Raw genomic sequence first — 26,784 nt, 5'->3', positions numbered from 1 at the left:
TTAAAAGCTCGGGAGTGCTAATAGTTCGGGAGGGAGGAGGGTGTAGCATTAATGTGTTTCAGCGTCGCTACGGGGGGGGGGGGGGAGGAAGCAAAAGCAAAAAAAAAAAAAAAAGATTTGGTTCCATTAGCCTGAAAGTATTTCGCAAAGCCCTCCAAATGACAAATTACAAACGAAGATGAAAAAACGAAAAAAGAGCACAATGCGGAGGGATACAAATCTGATGGGACTAATTACAGGCACTAACCCAGTTACATATCCTGAGCGATGCTGCAACCGGCAACGCTTCCGGGGTTGTCCAAATGGACTACAATTCAGGATAAAGCTTTAAAAGGCTTTCTCCGCGATACCAAAACCGCAAAATATTGCTCGCGATACCTCTCATATTCTCATTTCGGTTCATAAAAACGAATTTGGCGAGGGATAGGCTCGTACACAAAAACCATTGATACACCTGGGAAAGGAAAGAGGGGGTTCTCGCGTTATGTTTCCATTATTTACTTCATATGCCTACAGCTGCTGTAATTTACTTACAGGCCGCAAGCAACATTGCTTTCCAAATTAGATATACGAGGGGATATCAAAAAGGCATGCTAGTGTGTGTGTTCCGATGGACGCGTTACGTGTTGTTGAATTTAGCTTACACGAGACTGTACGAATTATTTATGGTAGAACAAGAATCTCTCTCTCTCTTTCACACACAATCAGAGAGAGATAAATAGAAAGATTCGGAGAAAGAAAGAGGCTTGCAAGAATAAAGAAAGAAAGTAAAAGAGAAAGTGGCTAAATATAGAAAAGCTATAAAAAGTGATAAAAGAGATGAGAAACGAGATTTTATATTTATTTATCTTATTAAGACTTGTTGTTTTTCTTTCCTTTTTGTCTAATGGCGACGATGAGAATCAATAATCATTAGATTAAATTTGATGAGAGACTCGCAACACGTCAGGACTTTAACCTTGAACCGTCCGTAGCGAGGTCATTGAGTCCGCACTCAACACACTGCGACATGCAAGGAACTAAGAATAAATAAAAGTAGACGGAAATAAATCAAAAGAAACAGGGAGAGAGAAAAGATGATAAAGAAAGAATGAAAAATGGACTTATAAACTTACAAGCTGCCATTTTGTATGAATATTATTAATGTTAACATAAATAAATCCTCAAAAAAGGACATTTTCTACCCTCTATGTACGTTTTGAAACCACCTGACGAATGTTCATGTTGTCACTGCCATCTGGTGGAAAGCGACAAAACTTCTACAACGATAAGGATACGCTAGGCATCCTGTGGAGTGTAAATGTATCTTACAAGTTCTTTCTTTCATGCACATATGCGTTACGATAAGAAACATATGAGTGCGGTGATAAATGCATTATCTGGTGAAAACGGTAAGATCTGTGACTCACCCTTCATCCAAGTATACTGTGGCTTTTAGAATTTTGCGACAGTAAAAATAAATGCCAAAAACGCACGAAGCTTTCCATGCGATTTCGTACTTTCAAAATGGAAAATGCAATTTTTTTTATGTCTTGTAGCATCGAAACGAGGTCTCAAAGAAGAAACCGTTACTAAGAATTGTTCACCTTGATCAGTGGCGTGACCAAGGGGGGGTTGGTGTGGGTCATAACCCCCACCCCCTTGGTCCTGTATTTAAAAAAAAAAACGAACGCCCAAGGCGGAAAATATAGCGAAAATAAGGATAGACTATTAAAAAAGTATACGTACCCCGTTTACGAAAATTCTGGGCACGCCACTGACCTTAACGTCCTCTACATACTGTGAAAGCTGTCAGTGTTGTAGGGTGAGAAGAAAATTAGACGTAACAAAAAAGTTGCAGTAACATAAATTACGACGGACAGAATATCTTAAATTATATTCTATTTATTTTCTTATATTCATATTACTCTGAGTATTATGACAAAAAGGATGTTTTTTCTATTAAAAGTACTTCAGGCACAATTTAAAATGTTGACAAAAATCTCTAGCAACCCTTCTTCTGTGAAGTGGATTCTCCGATTTGTATTAATTAATCCCAAGTCATTGTGTGACTGACAAAATCGACTAGACAAAAATATTGATATTTGCGAGATGATGTTTTGTAGGGGGTGGGGGGGAGCACGTGCCCCTGCCAAATACGCCAATGATGAAGTCATTTTGCTACATTCTCTTGGTTTAGAATTGTTTGTTTGAATTCTCTTTAAGTCCATTTTATGCACAAATAGGCTAATCGGGACTGGAGCTAGAGTTTAAGTCTGATCCGAACCTCTGTGCAATGTGCGTCCAACGGGTATTGACCCCGGGATCCCTTGATTACAAGGTGCCAACGTTTCAACTAGGCCATCGTTTTTTTTTTTGGGGGGGGGGGGTTAATCTCGACCGTGAGGAAAAATTAAGAACTAGAGAACAAAGAACACAAAGACTGTAAATAATTTCCATATCTCAATTGAGACATTCACCATAACATAAAAATTCCTTCCTGTACGCCGTGTCGCAAGGGACCTACCATCGGGATTTTCACCGCGTGACGCGTGCTTGTTGCGTCATCAAGTCGCATTATAAATTGAACAAATTTACATAGCAATGTTTTCACATGCTCTCCACGTGTTTACCATCATTGCCCACATATTTTTGTAACCTGTCCCATGTAGGCTACAATGTTTGGGAAATTTTCTATTTCCTACACAGTGTTAACATTTCTTGAATCACCCTGTATATTCATGATCATATGTCCGGCCATATTTGGCTATATTTCTTTGATTAACGTGAGCCAATTCTAAATTTTTACTCGTGTTGGGAGGAGGGGGGTGGGGGTGGTATGCCTATAAAAACTAAAACAGACAATGTGGGAGATTACTCTTTTTTAACATGCACGGTCTTATATTGGTGTGTGGAATTTTGAAAAATATTCATTTGTGTATAGGAATGAGATTCAAATGATTTTTTTTCAAATAAGAACCTGAAGAAACTGTACTCAAAATTAAAATCCTTTCACTTAAAAACGCATAAACTAGTCTTCACGTAGTGCATATAACTATAAAGGCATCAAATTAAAGGTTGTACTTTGAGTCCACTAATTGACACAACTATCTGGTATCTTACTAAAATGACTGTGCCTGATCATCTTAGCTTATGCATTTTAATGCATCACACGAACAGATGCATTAAACAGTACCCTGTTATGCATTTCCGTTTGTACTTTGATCCACAGCAAGTGTTTCATTAGCAGCTTCTGTGTGCATTTACAAACTTTTGATTGTACTAAAAAATAAAAAGATAAGCCAATGACGTCATGAAACAGTAAATGTTGGGGAACTAGCACCATTGCTCTGTAACAAATGTCAAACAACTCACCAGCCGGCCTCCGTGGTGGAGTGGTTAGCACATCGTGCTACGATGTCAGAGGTTCGAATCCTGGCCTGGATATGGGTGTTCCTTGCGTGTCCAGTCATCAATTTCATATCATCACCATAATCTTCGCGATTAGCCAATAGTGGCAGAAACGAGAAGTAAAATTAACCAAATCCATCAGATAACTTACCAGAAACTTGCCCCAACTCTGATTTCCTAAGGAAAGAGAAGTACAAAGCTTGCACGCAGACACAGCACAGCTACCGCCATAACACACGAGACGCATGGCGATTAGTGGAGTACGCGCAAGGAATGAGTGCCCTTCTTCACTTATCGGAACGCTACCAACAGCTAGGAAGTTGCTAAGTAGAATGAGAGTGGGGGGAGGGGCTATCGATAAGGATCCTTCGTATAAAAGTAGGAAAGATTAATACTTTTACTTGAATGTTTTCCTGTGATAAGATAATGCTACTTATTACAACTCTCAGTTTGCACACTGCTTCAAGTTGTGACGCATGGCGCGTGCACCTCGGATTTTTAAGTTCTAAAAAGTGAACTTTTCTAAAAATACTAAAATTGGTCCTAAAACTCCAAATACAGGTTCCAAAATCCTAATGAGGTTCTAAAATAATAAATAAAATCCTGAACTAGGTTCCAAAAACTTAAAATGGTTCCAAATTCCTGAAAAAACCTGATTAGGTGCAATTGTTAAAAACAAATTTCAAAGGAACCGTAAGAAATTTTAATAGGTATACATAACCAACCAACAATTATTAATTTTCTAATAAAATTTCATTTCTATGCATCATTTTCAATTCTTTTTTCGTCACCAAACAGAACAAATACCTCTGTGGGATATATAAATCCTGTAAAATCTTAAAAATATATGTAAAGACCTTTTTAAAGAATGGTTTCATTTAGGTGCAAAAACATACAACAGGTTCTAACAAGCAAAACAGGTTATTTTAGGCAATATAAAACTTCATCAGTTGTTGCGTTTTTAAATCAAACGCTGATGTAACTTGTTATTTCTTTAGTGATAACTAGACCACGTATTTTAGGTTTTAACCTATTTTTTTTCCTTTGCAGGTATGTAAGAAATAATAAGTTATGTCAGAGTTTCGTTAAAAACGCAACAACTGATTAAGTTTTATAGTGTCTAAAAAAACTATTTTGCATGTTAGAACCTATTTTAGATTTATGTGCCTACACCGAACCTTTTTTATGGTTTTATATATTTTCAAAGGTTTTGCAAGCTTTTTATGTCACACAGAGGCATTTGCTTTGTTTGGTCACGAAAAACTTCAATGACGAACGTGTTTGAAACGTACTCTCTGTCGATTTCCCTTCCTCCAAGTCCATGGTGGTTTTTCAAAGCTCTAAACAAAGCAAAATGTCTGGTGCCACTGTTACCCGTGCAATCCAAAGTGGTCTGATCTGTGTGGTCTTGCTCACTTTCGCATCAATTCGGTGCTTTGTGGCATTCACGCCTTGCAAACTAACATTTCAACATTGAAGTTTGCACCACTGACTATGTTTTGGTCGAAAGATTATTTTCAGCATATAGGTGTCCCTATTTTCATTGCCGGTAATTATACGCAATCAGTATTTTTCAGGAATTTTGAACTATTTTTAGTTGTTGTGAACCTCCTTCAGGATTTTCCGAGATTTTTACGACTTATTTTAGGATTTTTCGGACCTATTTTAGGATTTTTCGAGCCTATTTTAGAATTTTTCGAACCTATTTTAGGATTTTGGAGCCTATTTTAGTATTTTTAGAGCCTATTTTAGGATTTTTCGAACCTATTTTAGGATTTTTCGAACCTATTTTAGGATTTTTAGAGCCTATTTAAGGATTTTTCGAACCTATTTAAGGATTTTTCGAACCTATTGTAGGATTTTTAGAGCCTATTTTAGGATTTTTCGAACCTATTTTAGGATTTTTCGGACCTATTTTAGGATTTTTAGAGCCTACTTTAGGATTTTCGAACCTATTTTAGGATTTTTAGAGCCTACTTTAGGATTTTTCGAACTTATTTTAGGATTTTTAGAGCCTATTTTAGGATTTTTCGAGCCTATTTTAGGATTTTTCGGACCTATTTTAGGATTTTTAGAGCCTACTTTAGGATTTTTCGAACCTATTTTAGGATTTTTAGAGCCTATTTTAGGAACCTAAAAAACACACTTTTTAGAACCTAAGAATCCGAGGTGTAGTGATAACTTGAGAATTCACAACGAAGTGCAACGAAGATGATACTCTTGATGAAGGGATATACTCTTACATCAGGATTATCTTGATATCTGAAATGTCTGGATGCGTGCATTATCCATACAGTTTTCTACCTTTATTCGTCACGTTCGTTATTTCTACTGTACGGATTATCTACATGTTCCAATCAGTGACGCACCAACTATGACGATTCAAGAATACCATGATTGAAACTGGAAGTAGATATTATTCAGTTTTGACTTAATGTTAGTCGAATATGACTGGATTCTGTTTCAAGTTGAGATGTAGTAATTCTTCAATTTTAACTATACATTTTTTAAAAAATGACTAAATTCTCTTTGAACTTGAGAAGTAATAATTCTTCAATTTTGACTAAATGTTATTCAAAACATGAGTAAATTCTGGTGGAACTTGAGAAGTAATAATTCTTCAATTTTGACTAAATGTTATTCAAAACATGAGTAAATTCTCTTTGAACTTGAGAAGTAATAATTCTTCAATTTTGACTAAATGTTATTCAAAACATGAGTAAATTCTCTTTGAACTTGAGAAGTAATGATTATCAATTTTGACTAAATGTTATTCAAAACACGAGTAAATTCTCGTGGAACTTGAGAAGTAATAATTCTTCAATTTTGACTAAATGGTATTCAAAACATGAGTAAATTCTCGTGGAACTTGAGAAGTAATAATTCTTCAATTTTGACTAAATGTTATTCAAAACATGAGTAAACTCTCTTTGAACTTGAGAAGTAATAATTCTTCAATTTTGACTAAATGTTATTCAAAACATGACTACATTCTCTTTGAACTTGAGAAGTAATGATTCTTCAATTTTGACTAAATGTTATTCAAAACATCAGTAAATTCTCGTGGAACTTGAGAAGTAATAATTCTTCAATTTTGACTAAATGTTATTCAAAACATGAGTAAATTCTCGTGGAACTTGAGTAACGATTCTTCAATTTTGACTAAATGTTACTCGAAATTTTCTTCGAGTTTTAACTAAGTAATACAGTCAAATAAAATGACTAAATGCTAGTATTCACTTTTGACGAAAATCGGGTCGGTGCTATTTTGAGTACTGGACTTATTCAAAATTGACTAAGTTATTTTGGTCGTTTTTGACCAACAGTCTCGGTCTTGATAATAAGTATTGCCCGGACTTACACGTCGTCAACTTCTCCTACGTTTAGTATGCCAAATTTTCCACAACTAAATACTAACACACTAAACTGAACATTTATCTACCTTTAATTTGTGCAAGATGTGTTGAACATACTGAAATAAAACAGTAGGAAACGAAAAATGTTTAAGCAAAACAAATTAAAAAAACCATGTCACAAGCACATTCTTCAGAAGTATTATTAAGTAATTTATGAATAGTTTCACCATGCAGAACACTCATGGTAAATCAGGCATGTATTAGATAACCTCAGTTAAAAATTAATATTGTACATGCACCTGTGAAATTAGTAACCATCATATTATATAAGCATACATACACGCGCACACACATATATGCAAAACACATTCGCTTGTTGGTACCTTGAGGAAAATAAAGTTATAAAAAAATATTGCTATATTTTTATTGACTTCAAAGTTGGAAAGAAGTGCACAACCTTCGTTATCGCATTTGAAAACGCAATTTGGGAAGCTACTAGTGATTATAAACTTATAGTCCTAATCCTTACAAAACAAATTCAGTAAAGTCCTAAACTTTACAAAACAAATTCAGCAAAGTCCTAATCTATACAAACCAAATTCAGCAAAGTAATAATCTATACAAAACAAATTCAGCAAAGTCCTAATCTTTACAAAACACATTCAGTAAAGTCCTAATCCTTACAAAACAAATTCAGTAAAGTCCTAATCCTTACAAAACAAATTCAGTAAAGTCCTAATCCTTACACAACAAATTCAGTAAAGCCCTAATCCTTACAAAACAAATTCAGTAAAGTCCTAATCCTTACACAACAAATTCAGTAAAGTCCTAATCCTTACAAAACAAATTCAGTAAAGTCTTAATCCTTACACAACAAATTCAGTAAAGTCCTAATCCTTACAAAACAAATTCAGTAAAGTCCTAATCCTTACAAAACAAATTCAGTAAAGTCCTAATCCTTACAAAACAAATTCAGTAAAGTCTTAATCCTTACACAACAAATTCAGTAAAGTCCTAATCCTTACAAAACAAAATCAGTAAAGTCCTAATCCTTACAAAACAAAATCAGTAAAGTCCTAATCCTTACACAACTAATTCAGTAAAGCCCTAATCCTTACAAAACAAATTCAGTAAAGTCCTAATCCTTACACAACAAATTCAGTAAAGTCCTAATCCTTACAAAACAAATTCAGTAAAGTCCTAATCCTTACAAAACAAATTCAGTAAAGTCCTAATCCTTACAAAACAAATTCAGTAAAGTCCTAATCCTTACAAAACAAATTCAGTAAAGTCCTAATCCTTACAAAACAAATTCAGTAAAGTCCTAATCCTTACAAAACAAATTCAGTAAAGTCTTAATCCTTACAAAACAAATTCAGTAAAGTCTTAATCCTTACAAAACAAATTCAGTAAAGTCCTAATCCTTACAAAACAAATTCAGTAAAGTCCTAATCCTTACAAAACAAATTCAGTAAAGTCCTAATCCTTACAAAACAAATTCAGTAAAGTCTTAATCCTTACACAACAAATTCAGTAAAGTCCTAATCCTTACACAACAAATTCAGTAAAGTCCTAATCCTTTCAAAACAAATTCAGTAAAGTCCTAATCCTTACAAAACAAATTCAGTAAAGTCCTAATCCTTACAAAACAAATTCAGTAAAGTATTAGCAAGAGACATGGTGAAATGCATAGAGAGAAGACTGTCAAAGCTTCGGGGATTTTCGTGTGGTCCTGGTCTAAATTTAATTTAAAAGATGAATGGAGCAGTTGTTCTCAACGCCCGCGGCCAGGTAAACTTGTCTTTCAAAAATCAATGCCCCAACAATTTTACTCGTAAAGGAATTTTGTAATTTTTTAAATGTTATCCGTCAATTAATATGTGCCCTTGAAATGTAATGTTAATAAATAAATTATGGCATATACATACAGAGTATCAGTTCGATTATGACTAGGCTTGTTGTCAAATATAAAATTGGTTTAAATTAGTTTACAACAACTGGAGCTAATGGAATCTATTAGTTCCCTCCGGCCAATACCTTTAAATTAATTTGGTAAGTGCTGATTTTCAGTGGCATATTCACTTCGGACACCGAAAAATTAAATTAATGAGAATATTTCCACTTTAATATATTTGTTAATGAAAATTGCTGTGCAAACTGAACTGACTCGTTGATAAACCTCCAGATTTGGCGGTAGGAAGCAACGCTCCCCCTGGTTAGATTGTTTGAACCATCACCACCACTGTCACGAAGAAATTTCTGTTATAGCAGTGGAAACCCGAACTAAAGGCTCTCTCTCCAGGTGGTTGCCAGCTCGGGCTGCACGTCGTTTAATCCTCCCGGCCTTGGTTGCCAGCTCGGGCTACAAGTCGCTTAATCATTCCTGCCTCGGTTGGCAGCTCGGGCTGCAAGTCGCTTAATCCTTCATGTCTTGGTTGCCAGCTCGGGCTGCAAGTCAACACATTTTCAAATTTGTAGAGTGCAATGGTGACAGTCCCCTCTCAGCTGCTTTGATTTCTCACCAGCAGTGCTGAAAAATAAATTCCTCTTCATCACTGGTGAACGAATGGCCATCTTTCTGGGTGGTTGCCAGCTCGGGCTGCAAGTCGCTTAACCCTTCCGGCCCTAACTCGAGAACAACCGGACGGATAACATTCAAATTTGGAGGGTGCACGGGTAAAAGTTCCCTCTTTCAATCTTTCCAGGCGGTTGTCAGGTCGGGCTGCAAGTTTCAAACTTCAGAACCTCTTGCGGCCCGGTATGGATTGATTTGATAAGTCCACTTTATGGACAGTAAGGGTAATCTGGACTGAACCTACAGTTTAAAGTTGGATCCGAACCACTATGTGCCTCCAACGGGACCTCTTGATTACAAGGCGACGACGCTACCACTGCGCCTCGCGGTCCGGTATAATTGGGGCCAGGGTCCGGCGGTTGAGAAACACTGAGACAATTGTCTTATTGAATTATGATGCAGCTCTTAGAAAATACATAAGCCCCGCGACAGGTTAAGGTTGCAGCAACTTTTCGCATATATAGATCCAAACGTGCACACAGAATGTATTTGAGCTGCAATACTGCCAATTTTTTCACAATCTAGGATGTGAACATCTCGGCGGTTGAGGCAAGACTGGCACGGGAAATGCTGAGCGCCGTTCTCGAGTGGATTAATACATAAAACTTGCTTCAATCTTAACCTGACGCGGGGCTTAGTGTGGTTACTAGTTGTTCAGGAGTGAGATCTTTCAGCCAACAGACACTGAAGAAGAGTCTGTAGATCCATCACCGTATTTGAAACCCTGGCATGGAAGCAGTGTCACGGGGAAGGCAGCCAGTAGTTCGCATATTTTCCGAGGTTTCAGATATCTTGGCTATGACCCACGAAAAAGTACGTGCTCTAAATATGATACAAGCTGGGGAATTCTACTGAAAGCCAATTTTAGTTAATTTTTTTAAAAAAAAAAGAATCATGCTTAAAGTTCGACAATCGCTCTCTTGGATTTTTCCGCTAGGCTACTCGGCACTGGGCCAACAGTTTAAGTGAGATCCCAACTACTCTGCATTGTACCTCTATCGGGGATCGAACGTTTTGGGGAGCATAAATAGGCTTGAACATTTCTGTGGATTCGGTACTGGTTTGAGTACAGATGAGAATGTCGCCGTTTTGATGTTTAAAATCAATACGTTGCCAAATTTTGAAGTTTTGGGGAACTTTAAACAAAGAACATAAAAGAGTTACCAAGCGTGCTCTTTTTATATCCGAAGTCCGCGAGGAATTAGGGGGGAAAAAGCAAAAATGCCCTACATTTTCATACTTTGCATTACGAAAATAAGTCTTGCAATTGAAAGAAGCAGAAAACCTTAAGAAATTATTAATCTCCCAGATTTAGTAGGGTGTATTATCTATAATATATACAATATTATTATTCGCAGATCCTGTTAAAGTTAGTAATTGTTATGTACAACTTCGCGATTGTCAAAAAGTTTACCCAAAACATGGATCGTTGAAGATCAATGCAAGAAACCACATGTAGCAAGTGTTCTAAATTATAAGTTTGGGAATTTAATATAATCTTTAACAAGTTTATTGTTTTTCAAATAAAAGTGTGTCGACAATGCCAACTGGGAATGATAGTTACCCACTTCTTGCTTCTAGCAATGTGATAACCCAAAAAAAAAACTATTAAAAAATACGTTTATCGAAAATTTATCTAATTCAGGACTGAAAAACGTATAACCAATAGATACATGTAAAAGTTAAATCGAGAAACAAACCTGACTAGGAGACTTTGATATTCTCAAGGCACCAACATATTTAAAATTAGAATGCAAAATATTGCTTGCAAAAACTGTGCTTGAACAGATTAAAGACGTTAAAAATTAGTGAACATTCAAAGTTTATATTAGAATTCTTATAGCAATTCTGCAAGTACATTAACATAGCAGAGGAGGTAAATGGCATCATTCTGTGAGTGAAGGTGTTAAGTACCTGGCTTAGACTGTCACCACTGCCATCTAGTTGCAGCAAATGGAATTGAGCAGAGAGAAGGGAACCGGGGTCCGCCAAAACGTTTTGGTTTACCGTACCGTCGCAGTTTTCGATGATGTCTTGCTTTCCAGTAGGCTGGTGCTCCAAGTCTGCTCCCAGTCCTTGCATATATGGCTCAAGGAAGGCATCGCCCCTGAAAATAAGATGAAATAAAAGTTATGAACAATTTGTTGTGGTCGCACGAAGAACGAGTAAAAATATTAACACAAAAAGTGTATCTATACACATAGTTTATTCCACAATTACATGTACCTTTTCGTGAAGTGAAAATTTCGTCGGAGCCACTAGCATACGCAGGATTTATTTCGGGGGGGGGGCTGGAATTGTAATTGCATTTTAAGGGGGTGTTGTATATTTGGAGCTTTTCACTGTATTAAAATTGTACTCAAAGACAAAAGGTAATGGGGGAGGGGTCATATTAATGGCGGCTACATTTCCACTTCGGTTTTCCCAGTTATAATGGCAGTTCTTACAGGGTTGAACACTTGTATGTGCCACTTTATGCGAACAGGGGTGTACTTCTGGCTTTGGAACAGTGGCGCTAGTGTCGCGCGTTTAAAACCTTTTGGAACATGTAACCATTATTATTTCTGCTATACAACTCGACTTAAAAGCCTAGATAGTTCCTTTTGTAACGTTCAATCCTAAAGTGAAGGCAAGGTGGGGGAAAATTCACAGGAAGTCGATAAGATACGTGTGCATTATCCACCACAGTACAGGAACTGCACAAAATACTGCGAACACTTGATAGGCATTATGCGTAGGTTGGGAACGGCAAGCATATGGAAACATGAGAAATATCTTATCGGTCATGAACCCTTATCACTAGTACAAACGATCCGATTTGTTGATTTCCATTCTTCAATCAGCATGGGAGCATTGGCATGAATATTTTCTTTTTTTAACTTTTCGCACATCAAATAGACAAACAGCCTTTATCAAGTGCAATGATACAGAAGCAACGGCTGCATTTTGGCGCCAATATTTATCAGTCGCGCTCACACATAACAGGGTGTCTACAAAATTCAGTCACTTTTCCAGTTTTTTTCCCGAACAAGAACCACGATTTTGAAAACCAAAGCCATTAGGACAATTCATGTGTGTAAGAATGCCACTATGTTTTAGAACATAGAATATTAGATTTTTAGAACATTCACTTCACGTGTAAGAGTGATAAGAGAGACAATAGAAATTGACTATTTGGAAAAGGGTGTCAGAGGTGAGCTTTTATATAATACTTGGCACATGTTAACTTACGATTAACAAATATTTCTTTAATAAAAAAATAACCATTACAACAGCATAATACATAATTATAGTAACATTTAGTAATGGTATCTGTATTATTAATCCTAATATCTACGAAACATAGCCCAAAAATTGCAAAATAAAGTGGGAAATTTCAATAGTTACTAAAAAGGTAAAATTCCCCGTGCGTAGGTATAGCACCGTGCAAATGGCACCACTGAGACGCGGCACAGAACGCAACAGACGCATTTCCGACGTGTCAGTGGGCTATAACTAGGGATAGACGATATCGGAAATTTGATATCGCGATATATCAAGAAAATATCATCATAGACGATACGATATTTTTTCCGTATCGTGATAACGGCGGTATATCGTCTCCACAATATCGCCAAATATCGTGACGATATATCGTCAAGTTGATATCGTCCAACACTAGCTATAATCTGCTAACCTGCAGATTTGTGGCACTGAAATTCCCTTTAGTGAGCGTTACACCATTTGATTTGAATAGAAGCAGCGTTTTTCCGCGTAACAGTGGACGTTAAGCTTTAGGGAACGTGAGAGTAGGGTGCCGTATACTATAAGTTTACGTCTACATGCGTTGTCTACACGTAATCTACGCGTAGATTACATTGGGTTGTAGTTTACATAGATTACGTAGACAATCTAAAGTGCATTAAAATTAATTTTCAAGGCCTTCATGAAAGGAGAGTGACATTTTCCACTATATTGGTTCCTAACGAACTGAAAAGAATCCAATTTACAACAAAATTTCTCTTATCTTCTATCAACTATTGAAGAAGATAAATAGTATGCAAAAAAATCAACAGATGGCAGTCGTGAGGCAAAATTAGTCTTTTCCCCAGAAAACACTAGAATATTTCCTGTTAGGTTCCTTTCCTAGGTGAGAAATTCTTCGAATTTCGAAGGCTACGTATGAAAATTTCTTCTCACACATCAGCAACTGATACGCAGTATAAATTTCTTCTAATTCCACGGCGCCCTTTGCTAAGTTATCACCTTTCGCCATGTTAACGCGTAAACGCACATCATTGTGTAGGGCCCCACACATTCTTGATGATTTAGGAGGTTCTACGCTGTGCTAATCATTACGTCACGAAGGCCGGCTCAACGATTCAAGTGAGCTGGTGGCAAAAGCTTTCATTTGTTTGCAAGAACCTGCAGTAACTCCTCGACAGAAAAATCCCAGACGTGATTTACTGAAGGGGAATTTACAAAAAAAGAAAGAAAAGAACAATCTAGCACGAAATTGGAAAAATTCAGAAAAAAAACTAGCTTCATTGCAACAGGTGGAAAAAAATTCTCCAGTGTTCTTCCCTAAAAGCACGTGGCTGTAAGTCGAACAATAAAAAAGCGACGTGGGTGTCTTTGAGTTTTACGAGAAACTTTCACGATATCGCTACACTCAACTTCGCTCTCAGAACGTGTGGAGCTGAATGGGGTGGTGCAAAGACAACTGTCGCAATGCAGGTAGAACTGGTTTATTTCCGTAATGCCCCTGGCTCCCTCTCATTCACAGCTTTTTGTTCTTCAGTATAGGCTACAGATGATACTGCGCATTGTCCATTTGAAGTTGTACAGAAGGGTAGCACCATGAGTATTTACCTTAATCAAGTATGTGTTTGTGGAAGTTGTTACGTGTCACTTTGTATTACAAAGTTAAGATTTATCCTGCTTTGCCATTACAAATATCGTATTTTTATACACATCTCCACCCTACTTGGTACCGTAAGGATAGGCCCCAATTAGCCTCTATACCCTATCCCAGGAATCTCTAGAGCGAGCGAAGGAAAATAAATCTCTGCGCAAGTGGTGACTCGAGAAGGCTCGACCAATGGACTCGCGAGAGGGGAAGCGAGTACAGCTACCAGCCGTTTGCAGCAGCGCGCACCTGTTTGGTTTGCCAACTCGCTTACTCCCCTTCTCTTCCGTTATGAGCGGCCTTGCCCCACAGATTCCAGAAAATTCTTCGTGTACTTGTTTCACCAGAAGAAGAAGATGAAACATAAACAATGTAGAAGAAGAACTCGAAAATGTACGGTTGGGAATAGAAAACTGAAGCCAGTTTATGTACAATCACTTCTGTATGCTGATGACATAGCATTAATAACATCAACTAAACAAACTACAACATACAGTAAAAGAATGGGTCAGCTCAATACAAGATAGAGAAATGATAGTAAACCCAAAGAAGAGTAAAGTAATGCATATATCAAAGCATGGAAATGAAGAGAGATTGGAAATAAAATGGCAAGGAGAAGAGCTAGAATAAGTGAATAGATATGAATATTTGGGAACAATAATAACAGGCAATGGAAAAGTAGAAGAAGAAATAAATAGCAGGGTTCAAAAAACAAATAAAATATATTACCAAATAAGTAATACAATAGTAGAAAAAAAGGAGGTACAAGAAAATACTAAATTAAGGATTTACAAAACCATAATTATACCAACAATGCTCAATGGCATAGAAAGCTTAACGCTCCAAAATAAGCATAAAAGTAGATTAAGAGCAACAGAGATGAAATACCTCAGAAGAGTCGTAGGAAAAACCAGACGAGACAGAATGAGGAACACTAAAATCAGGGAACAGCTACAAGTAGAATCAATTGAAGAGATAATAGAGAGAAGAACACTGGGCTGGTATGGCCATGTCATGAGAATGGGAGAAGAAAGAAAACCGAAACAAGTAATGGAAGCGAGACCAGAAGGAAGGAGAGGAAGAGGAAGACCTCGGATAGAATGGGAGCAATACCTGTCAGAGATGGTTACTAAAAGAGGAAAGGCACTAATGGAAGTTGAGAGAATGGCACAAGATAGGAAGAGTTTTAGCAGATGGCTGAAGGACCCCGACGCCTAACAGCACGAAGGGGAAGAAGAAGTAAGTAAGAAGAAGAAGATAAGAGAGCAAGGGAAAGGAAACAGAGAGACATAGATTCTTTCATTTGTTACTCTCTTTCTCATTTTCGTTCCTCTCTTCTTTTAAAGAAAGAAAAGAGAAATGGAGATAAGAAAAGAGGAAGAAAACGGTGACGTCTAGCTGAAATGGTTCTGGGTTCCACCCAGTAATCCATATGAATATACAATATGATGGGTAGGAATAGTATAGGGATGCTCAGAGGAGAACGAGATCATTCATCCCTGTTGAGAGCGGGTAACACAAAGCTGTTTACAAGTCCAGACAACACACACACTTACTTACAGATGCTAAAATTATCTCATGTATATAATGGGTACACTACAGAAAATTTCCCAGCTGAAATAATCCATCCTGAGAATCGAACAGAGGTTTCCCGCATGGCAGGCTATACCAACTGCACCACTGTGGCTTAAGTAGGAACAATCAGAATAAACTTTCACTACTACAGCGCAGAAGAAATAGCTTGGCAGTGACGTCATCTCCCACCTTCACCTCTCCTTCCAGAAGCGAAGGCTCATTCGCTAGAGCGGACGACAAGGTGGCGTGCAAACCAATCGAAATCATTCCGAGAGGGGTGATGCAGGCGTGCAAACCCCCACACTGCTAATTAGTCTAACAAACCGCAGCTACGAGTGAGGGATTGCAGGCTATTTTGTTTCTTTGTTAGGGAGGGTTTTTTGGTTGGTTTTGTCATTGTTGTAGAATGAGCAGTGGAGTAAAGAAAGGTAAGCCCTTGCACAGCGATACAAGAGAAATAGTTTTCAATGTGTATAAGTACTTTGATTGCGATGAAAACAAAACCACAGCTGTTCACAGAACGCCCGTGGCGACAGGTGTCAGTGAAAGATCTGTGTGGAGAATTTTGAAGAAGAAACACAAAAGTGTTGCGATTGCGAGCGGGAAATCTTTTTCAACGGCGGGCAAAAACCGACCGAACGCCCAGCAACGTGTCACAAATCTGGATTCTTTTGATGAAGCAGTCGTGCGCCCAGTGGCGTACGCAAGGGGGGGGTTACGGGGTTTAAACCCCCCCCCCTTGAGCTTGTGAAATATAATGAAAAATGCTGTGAAAAAAATTTAAATGGCCAATTTACCACAGTCAAAGATCTGGGACAATACTATTACTACATCTACTACTACTACTACTACTACACTAATAATAATAATAATAATAATAATAATAATTTGAATTATTATTTCCATGTAGCATGGAGAAAAGCACAGCATTCCAAGCACACGCGTCTTTCAGAGTGATGCCTTGAAAATAAGTACAAGTTCTTGAAAGTGTAAAATGTGAGTAACTATGATTTAAAAGAGAAATAAAATGTTTTGTATTTCAGTTGCAACAATGTTCAATACTCTGGCGTACGCAGTTTTTTTTGTGGGGGAGGGGCCGGAATAGTAAATGTGGATAGCACATGGCTTCGTTTTGGAGGGCAGGATGCATAATAAAATATTTCGTATTTTTGGAGCTTTTCAGTCTATTAAAATTGTATTCAAAGACAAAAATGGTAATCGGGACTCGCTTTAAAAGAGGTTTCGTATTTACACATTTTGATTTTTTAAAGTTCTTAACTTAACGGATTTTTATTTGAAAATTCTGATTTTCTCAAAATTTTGGTAGGGGCTGTAGCATCATCGGTAGAGGCATGCATATTTCGTTTTTGACAAAAAGAAAACGAAATTGAAATAACACATTGCAATGTTAATTTTTAAGGTTTCTGGAAGGTGTGAGGTGCATTTTCCTACCCTGTTTTGTCACGAAATGATGCGAAATGAACTGCAAAATGCGAAATAGACTTTTAAACACGAAATTTACCGTTTATATACCGACGCGACACTTTCTGAAGTCTGAAGTATCCTGTGTGTTATGCAATTCAAGGAAAATTGATTAATTTTGCTGTAAATATTTGAAATGCAAAAATGGACTCCTCTATACAGGAATAAACTTAATATTCTGGTAATGATTTAATGTGCTATTAGAAGGGATATGTTTATTTTGTGTAATAGTGCGATTATATTCACATTTTTAAAACCAAAATGTAATTTTATATACCGCTTTTTCACCGCTTTAACAGCGAAATTTCATTTCATTTACAACTTTTGAACTTTTTCAATTGACTCTGTTTTTATACTGAAATTTTGCTTTTTTATTTACCAAAAGTATGTGCCTCTAACCATCGGCCCTGCGTCTACGCCAGTGTTCAACGAACATGTATTTTTTTGTGTGAACAATGAGAATTAACTAAAGAAAGTTCTTGGTTCGTTGTTAGAGGCTAATGTATAGACAAAGGCTAAGCGGACAAGAATACAGTCACCAGTCTGCCTTCCCATTGTATTATTTACCGCAGCACGTTTGAATGTCTCTCTTTAACATGTCTCACCTTGTTGACTAGACAATTATTCAAACGACAATAAGCTTAACTATTGGAAAATGTTTTGTTGGTAAGAACAGTGAGACAATCCAGATGTGAATTATCGGGGACATTTATGCGGGGAAGAAGCCGTAAAAAATCCAACCAATTTCGGGAATCGATTCCGGATCTCCCGTGTAATTGTCAGATGCTCTACCGACCAGACCACCGCAGCTTCTTGGATGAGTTCCATACTTTAATTATTTCAATTTATTTTAATATATTTTCTTGTTTTATGGATTTTCTTCACCCTTAAAATGTCTCACCTCGTTGACCAGACAAAAACAAAACAAAAACATGCTCCCAGGATTTGATAAATATTGAATGATTAGAAAGTAATTTCTTTCTATTGTTTTCATTAATGGTATATTTATGTAGATCTCTACTACATAATAGTAGTAGTGGTATTAGTAGTATTATTAGTAGTAATTCAGCTAATTAATTAATTATAAGTATTATTAATTAATTGTGATTATTATTATTTAATTAAAGTATAATAAATCAAAGGTAATGTGAATTTGGAGAAAGTTTTAGAAATAACCCCCCCCCTTGACGAAATCCTGCGTACGCTACTGCGTGCGCCAAACAATCCATTGTTTAATACACGAAAGGCATTGTTGTCACCATACATAAACTGATGAAGGAACTGCAAGAAAATGTTAATTTTAAGGTTTCGCGTTGGTCGTTGCGTATGATCATAAGAAAATTAGGATTGAGATTTAAAAAAGCACAGCGTAAACAGCAGGAAGCTACTCCTTGAACGAAACAGCATCGTTGCGTTGCGTGAAGTTAAAGAACTGCGCACAGAGCAAACCGCCGGTCTTTCATTTATATGGATGAAAGTTTCGTGAACACACACCACACTGTCCCCAAAGTTTGGCTGGATTCCAAAGATTCGGGGGGGGGGGGGGGGGGTTAAAAGTGCCAACAGGAAAGGGTCCCAGGTTTATTATTGTGCATGCCGGTGGTGAAAGTGGATTTGTGGAGGGGCGAAGTTAGGGTTACTTTCAAAAACAACTTCTGGGGACTATCCTGGGGAGATGAACACTAACAATTTTATGTTGTCATTCGAAGAACAGCTTCTTCCCAATCTGCCCCTAAACTCTGTTATTGTGTGTGACAATACTCCGTGCCACAACAAGTTAGTGCATAAAATCCCAACATCAAACAGCAGAAGGATGAAATGAAGTCGTGGCTATCATCTCACAATATTCCGCATGCAGAAGGTTTGCTGAAAGCCGAATTATATGAAATAATTAAAATAAACAAACATAAGATAAACATCTAGCAGTGCTAACATTAAATTGAAGATTGGTAGTTTGCACCGCGATCCTTGCTGCTCGTACTCTTACTCGTGCTATGGTTCCTTTCATAGTAGTTGGCAACGCTGACTTAGCAGGGAGTGACGTTACTGCCAGGTTATTTCTTCCCGGCTGTAGCTGAAATTCCTCCAACTTATAACCTATCCATAACAATAATCTTTGATCATGATTGCCTTTTGATTTTTATCACCTTGTCTGCCAAAAATAATATAATTTATAAGAGTTTGGGGCATGTTTCAATAATTTCGTTAACAAGTATATTCTCCCGACGGTATGATGAATATTTTGTCTAAATCAAAAATTCTGTTACTATGCCACTGATTCATGGTTTGTAATTGGAAAGTAAAAATTAGCAACTGATGATCATTAGATGCAACGAGACAGCAATCTAACTGCATGATGTTCGCTTTATCATGGAAACAATCCATTAAATTCAAATCGAGAAGGCACACGTTAAAGCAAACTTGTACTAAGCAAGATTTCACACACTTTTAATAATAATAAAAAAAATACAACTTTTCAAATTATGAAACTTCAATAAATAACACTAATAAGTAAGGCCACTACAAAGTTAAGAAGCATACACAAGAGAATTCTCTTCCAGTGCCGCCATCTTCTGAACAGAATCTCACGAACGAAGATTCCGATGCTCGCCTGTCACAGTCGAATCCTTGTAAACCGAAGCAACCAATTACAGACGAAGTTTGCTAACCAAAGTATGGGGAGGCGAGCAATTCTGCTGATAACTTTCTTCCTAATCTTTTCCCCAGGTGTTCCACAAAGTAGTGGAGGGAGTTAAAGAGATAGAGAAGCTCCTAATGAAAGGAGAAATGAAGTGGGCGATCATTAAGCGCACAGCGGGTTCGAACTAAGAGGTAATTATACATGAAAGAGCACTCGTGAAGCGCAACCCCTTTGATTGGTACCACGGGAACGCAACGCTCCCGCACGTGGCGAGGGAAATGATACCTGGCGTCGTCGTGTCGGAAGACATTTACGCAACGCCGATGAATGGGATTGTAAACCCAGGGCGAGTCTGCGAAAGAGGCTTTGTTAATGGCGCATTGCTTCAAATGGCGTCGAATATAAATCCCCTTTGACGTCGAAACGTCAAATCCTTTCAAAGCGTGAAACAGAGAAGAAGATCATGGAAGACTATGTGACGGGATTGGAAAATGAAGTCACTCTTTGAACGAGGTAGTGCAATACGGCGGCTGTGTTGAAATGCCTGTACGAAGAACACGCAACCGGCTTAATAGCAACCATTTACCGATGAAAACTTGTTATAAAACATACAACATATTCTTCATAATTTATAAGATAATTAACTAATAAAAAGTGGCAGAAAAGCGAGGTAAAATAAACGAAATCAATTACATTGTACTAAATACGAAATAACACTTTGGGAAGGTACATAGTCAGTGGCGTAAACAACACCCAAAGCGCGCCCCGGGGGCGCAGTAAGAATGAAAAAAATTAAAGAAGACCGATAGTTCACAAAACTTTTCATTTCGGCGTTAAAGTATATTTTCAACCGAACACATATTTTTATACTGTAACCAGAAAATGTTAATAACTAGAAAAGTAGAAAGTAAATTTCCAGGTTAGAAGAAAACCTTCATTAGCTGAACAGTTCAAGTCATAGATTACGTTGCCGAAGGGTAGAGGACAGGCAAGGAAATGTGTTGGAAACGTTTTCACCCCTCACCGCTCCTATTTACAGCCCGCGTTTTAGCAAGGTTTGGTAAAATTGTGCTGTTCGTAAGTTTCTTTTGCATTTGTTGTACAAGATCTTGCACCACAGCTACAGAAATTGTTTTATTCCGCAATGTAGAATCAACTGATATCACAAGAAGAACGATGCTTAGCATTGAAAGCGATCGTGCTCGAAAACTAAACTTGATGAAACTAGCACAAGAATTTGCTTCCATCAAAAAACGCAGAGGATTGGTAACGGGCATTTAACAATATCGTAATTTTTGTAGTAACAGTGCATTTTCATTTGTAATTGTAACATAATTTTTTACCGTTTGTCTTTTAAAACCTTTCGTACTAGTTTTTAAATAGATTCAAATTACTTGTATGTATTTTCATATTTGTAAACACCTTACATAAATGCAGAAGTGTATTAATATTTTAGAAAATAGTGTTTTCTTGTTGTTTTTTTAATGCGTAGGGGCGCACAACTGTAAGTTGCGGGGAGGCGCACAGCGTGTAGTTACGCTACTGCATATAATGGTTCGGATCCAACTTTAAACTGTAGGTCCAGTCCCGATTAGCCTTTCTGTGTATAAAGTGGACTAAAAACAAAATGGCTCGGTCCTTGAGAAAACTCATTTTTAGGGAAGGCAAACAAATTTCAACCTTCTCCACCAGGCCTTCGCCATTAAACGATTAAGATGTCAGCAGGAAGCTAGGGAAAAGGGGGGGGGGAGGGGGCAAGAGGTCACAGGAAATTATTTTTCGGTCGCCGACAGAAAAATGGGAAGTGTAATAGGAAAGAGGCTGTCATAACATATAAGTATAAAAAGAGCAGAAAAAAAACAAGGATGTTAACAAAAAAATGTTCATTTCGTAACATCTGCGAAATGCATTCCTTAAGGCACTGAGGACAGCTATTGCAGCATGGAAGGGTATATAAAAAAAGATCTACACTTACTGCAACTAGTAACAAAACAACTGTGTACAGTTATAAAAAACGTCTGGAAGGAATTATTGCCAAACTAAGTTTCTCGTTAATTTACGCAGCACAAAGCTTCACCCAACTCATACCAAGGTTGTTGAAGTTCCAGGAATTTTAAATAAAATCAATTCCGGTCCAGGATGGAAAATCAGCAAGCGTAAACGGGCTCTAAAGTATTTCAATTCGGTCCAGGAACCTTCTTTCAGAATCAATTTAAATACGGTCCACGGTCCTCCTTCTCTTCTGGATGAATTTAAATACGGTACAGGAATCTTTTTTCCGGATCTATTTAAACCAAGTCTAAGTTCCGTATTGAATTGAAACAATACGCAACTTGGACCGAATGTAAATTGTGCGATAAAACGGTTCCGGTCCAGTTACGGAACATAATACAACCCACAACAAAACTCCTCATAGCAAATATTTGAGGGTCGACCACTGGACGCATTGGACAACGTTTGTTTGTTTGTTTGTTTTGAGTTTGTTTGAGTTGGTGTTTTAAGTCCACTTTATGCACAGTAAGGTTAATCGGGACTGGACCTACAGTTTAAAGTGGGATCCGAACCACTTGTGCCTCCACCGGGCATCGAACCCGGGTCCCCTTGATTACAAGGCAATGACGCTACCACTGCGCCATGGGGGAGGCCCTGCATTGGACCACGTATTCTCCATCTAATGCAAGAAAGAATGTAAACAAAACCACGTGACTTCTAAGAAAGAGTTGCTTTCCTGTGTGTTAGTTCTGGTGTTATTTTGCCCAGGTATAATATTGGTCGTAGTTGTACGGCTCATAACGTAAAGTGTCACAACTTGAATATGGAGGCTACGTAGCTGCTACGCGTATGTTTACATTTACTTCGTTCTTACAGTGAACAGAGAATAGGCACCTAGAAATCATATACATAAAAACTAATTGAAAGGTTGGAACAGAAACAATACAGTTGAGAAACAAATCTTGCAAACTTAATATGAAAAAAACAACAACAGGGAACTAAAATAGATAAAACAGACGAAAATCTGAGTTTGGAAGAGAAAAGCACTGAAGCTGCAGAGAAAACAGACTGGCAAAAAGGTTGAAATTTGAAAAAAAATAAGAGAATACAGAAAAAACAAAGACTGGAATTGAAAAGAACCTGGAGTTACAAGAAAAACACGGTAATCATACGGACTAAAAATTAAAGTTGAAATAAAAAAAAATAGAGCCACCATTGTGGGGTAGAAATATCGACCGGCCCCTTCCTCTTTTTATAGATCACCTGATTCATATTGGACGCGTTCCAGCCACCCTTCCAAGAAAAAAAAATCGATTCACTGACCAATTGGTCTACTCCCCCGTCTGCACTCCCTCGTGGATGTCAGTCGGCGAACCTCAAAGGACCTGGACCAATCTGATTTGAAATGTCCCCCTGGATGTTGGGTACAGCTGTTTTCTAAAAATAGTGTACACCCGGAAACAAATATGAGTTGCACGTCACCCAAAATAAAGTTGTAAACCCCGAATGTAAACAGTTAAGGGACAAAAACAAATTTTCGTTCTTTGAGCAAATTAAGGCCATTTTGTGTTGCTTTAACATGTTAGTAGCCAAACTGCAAGACACTCAAGTTTATTCACCATTGTTGAAAATGAAATAACAAGTACCGGTATCACAGAAACACTTTATGTAGAACGTCTTCGTGGGGGGTCCGAAGAGATGTGAAAGGGGGTGGGCATTGTGCCCACTGTAAATTGAATGTCGAGTTAAACTTATCTATTTTTATGCAGTAACTTGCGTTAATTATTATAAAAAGACTCAAAATTGTTATAAACACAAGTAAAGATTCAGGAACACGATAGCCTCAAACTAAACAAGTGTATTGTTGAGAAAATGCCTTTCTTAACGCTCAACTGCCTGAAACAAACCTGCAGACGCCCATGAAAAGTTAGTTTAAAAAAGAAGAATTTCTTATTTACAAATACAGGCAAGTAAGACCTTTCCATGTTTTCTAGGTCATCGAAAACCCTTGAACGTATATCTTAGTTCACATTTCGAAATTCGAGATATGAGGGGAGGGGGGCAAGTTTCTACCACTTGTTCACGACTATACATATCCGGTCCTCTTAAGAAAAGCTGGTATAGTACACCAAATTAACCTATTACTTAAAAAAAGTAATTTAGTAGATAGTGCTATTGAAAATACCCAGTGAGGACACGCAATCAATGTCATTTCAATTTTATGAAATAATTTGCCACCTCAGTTGCTGAGCTGTTTAATCACTAAAGTTTTTTGGCGGAGTTCCTCGTCTCTGAATGTTTTTTTTCTTTCAAGGTGATTCCTTGATTAGAAGGCGATCCAGATCAAAACCCCACTGTTACTGCTTTCTTTAAATGATTCTATGAATTTGTAATCTTCGTAATATTACCACTTTAGGCTATCGCAACAATGAAGATGAATGACAAATTAATGAAGGCATTCGAAGTTTGTTGTATGTTCACTTTATGTACATATAGGCTCAATAGACGTACAAGGGATCGAACCCAGGATTGCACAGTGACATCGGTAGATACTGTTGCGAGTATATTCTCACCAAGACATATCCCGGTTCGCCACCCCCAAAGTACAGGATTCACGATATCGTAACCGAAGGTCCCAGGTTCGAGCTTTGAGTTTATTTTTAACTTTACTTGATGCTGTAAGTGTGACTGGACCTACAGTTTAAAGTGTAATCCGACCCGCTGTGTGCCTCCGGTGGGTATCGAACCCGGGATTCCTTGATTACAAGGCGACGACGCTACCACTACGCCATCAGGGAGGTTGTGTCTCAGCTTCCTGCATGTGTGTCTCTCAATCACTCATCTCCAGCGTTGCGATTAACCTAGAGAGACGAAACGGCGACCCGAAATAAGAAAATACACAAGAAACTGAAGTGATTTAACAACATTATTTCATAAAATTGGAATGACATTGGAATGGAGTCCATATGTTTCTCGTAAGCTTTACTTCAATATATATTTTGAACACAACAAATTCTGAATTACAATGGCAATTCACAACTAGCAACTAAGCTCATCTTTGTCGAGTTCACAACAGAGTAACTAAACCTCACGTTTCCAGCACTGATCAGTGATGAATGATGCATCAACGCAAGATAATACGTACTGCGGGTAATGCTAATAGTCAACCACTACACAGCATTTGGTCACGGGCGTTTTAATGCAAATCCTGTTTGATGGAGCTAACATACACTGCCTTGTATTTATGCAACCACGCGCTGCACACACTGATAAGGCGTTGCATATGCAGGCAGGATAGGTGTCCCGTTCGCGCACCTGACAACCGAACGAGCAGGTTAACGTAGACACTATTTGCATAGCAGAGTTGCAACCTAGGCATGTATCTCGGCTTGTTTTGTCAGTTCCTCACAGAATATTATAGAGGATAGAGGGACGATAATGACACTGATAAGACATGGTACCGAGACGATAAGGGCACTGACAAGATATTACAGACACTGACAACATTACAACACATGGTACTTTGACGATAACGACACTGACAACACAAGCTACTGAGAAGATAAAAGACACTGACAAGACATGGTACGGAGACGATAAAGACACTGACTTAACATATGGTATTGAGACGACAAAGACTGACTTAACACATGGTACTGGGACGACAAAGAGACTGACAATACATGCCACTGAGACGATAAAGAGACTGACAACACATGGTACTGAGACGACAAAGAGACTGACTTAACACATGGTACTGAGACGACAAAGGGACTGACAATACATGCTACTGAGACGATAAAGATAATGACAACACATGGCACTCAGACGACAAAGACACTGACTTAACACATGGTACTGAGACGACAAAGACAATGTAACACATGGCACTGAGACGACAAAGACACTAACTTAACACATGGTACGGAGACGACAAAGACACTGTAACACATGGTACGGAGACGACAAAGACACTGTAACACATCGTACTGAGACGACAAAGACACTAACTTAACACATGGTACTGAGACGACAAAGACACTGACAACACATTTACTGAGATAATAAAGACAGTAACAAGACATTTTAGGCCATAACACATGTTACTGAGACGATAAAGACACTGACAACACATGGTACTTAGACGACAAGGACACTGACAACACATGGTACTGAGACGACAAGGACAGTGACAACACATGGTACTGAGACGACAAGGACAGTGACAACACATGGTACTGAGACAAGGACACTCACAACACATGGTACTGAGACGACAAGGACACTCACAACACATGGTACTGAGACGACAAGGACAGTGACAACACATGATACTGAGACGATACACACATTGAAAAGACGTGGTCTATAGACAATAAAGATAGTGATTAAGCCATAATACCGAGACAAGGCACGGACAAAACATGGTACCGAGACGATAAATACTTCGTCTCGACTAGTCGGTTTTCCTTCTCATCTCGATGTCTAAAAGCAAGCGCCTACGTTACGATCTCTACTAAAATGAGTCTTATATATTCTTGACAATTGTGTAATTTTCTTGTATTTCAGAAACGTGCCATGCAACTGTGTTGCGACATGTTAGAGAAATGATTTTTTTTTCCTTCTACGCGTTTCAACTTTTCTGTTGCGTGTAATGACAAGACTATTATAACCCCAATATACCTTGAAAATTTTTCAGCTGCAGGTTGAGGTTCACTCCACATACGAGCAAGAACCGGAAGGTTCGAGAATCAAATTTTCCGACATGCAAAAAGTGGACAAGTAGCGCTAATTTTCATACTTTGCAGCTCGACACGTCCTTGAACTTAGCAGAAACGTCCCAAACCACTACACAGAACAGAAATTCAACTTTTCTCAAACAACC

General features: G+C 37.8%; 1 protein-coding gene across 1 annotated transcript in view; it reads right to left on the bottom strand.

Moving 5' to 3' along the window:
- LOC145980983 (protein sprint-like) overlaps positions 1-26,784 on the bottom strand; it is a 127,500-nt gene that overhangs the window by 84,642 nt on the left and 16,074 nt on the right. Inside the window, exon 2 of the mRNA XM_083114073.1 lies at positions 11,236-11,428. Within this exon, the coding sequence (XP_082970199.1) occupies positions 11,236-11,428 (193 nt within the window). The remainder of the gene's footprint in view (positions 1-11,235; positions 11,429-26,784) is intronic.

The sequence above is a fragment of the Lepisma saccharinum genome, chromosome 28 (genome assembly GCF_977018435.1).
Source record: "Lepisma saccharinum chromosome 28, izLepSacc3.1, whole genome shotgun sequence".
NCBI lineage: Eukaryota > Metazoa > Arthropoda > Insecta > Zygentoma > Lepismatidae > Lepisma > Lepisma saccharinum.
The sequence above is the reverse complement of the archived record's forward strand: the minus strand, read 5'-3'. Positions and strand labels throughout refer to the sequence as shown.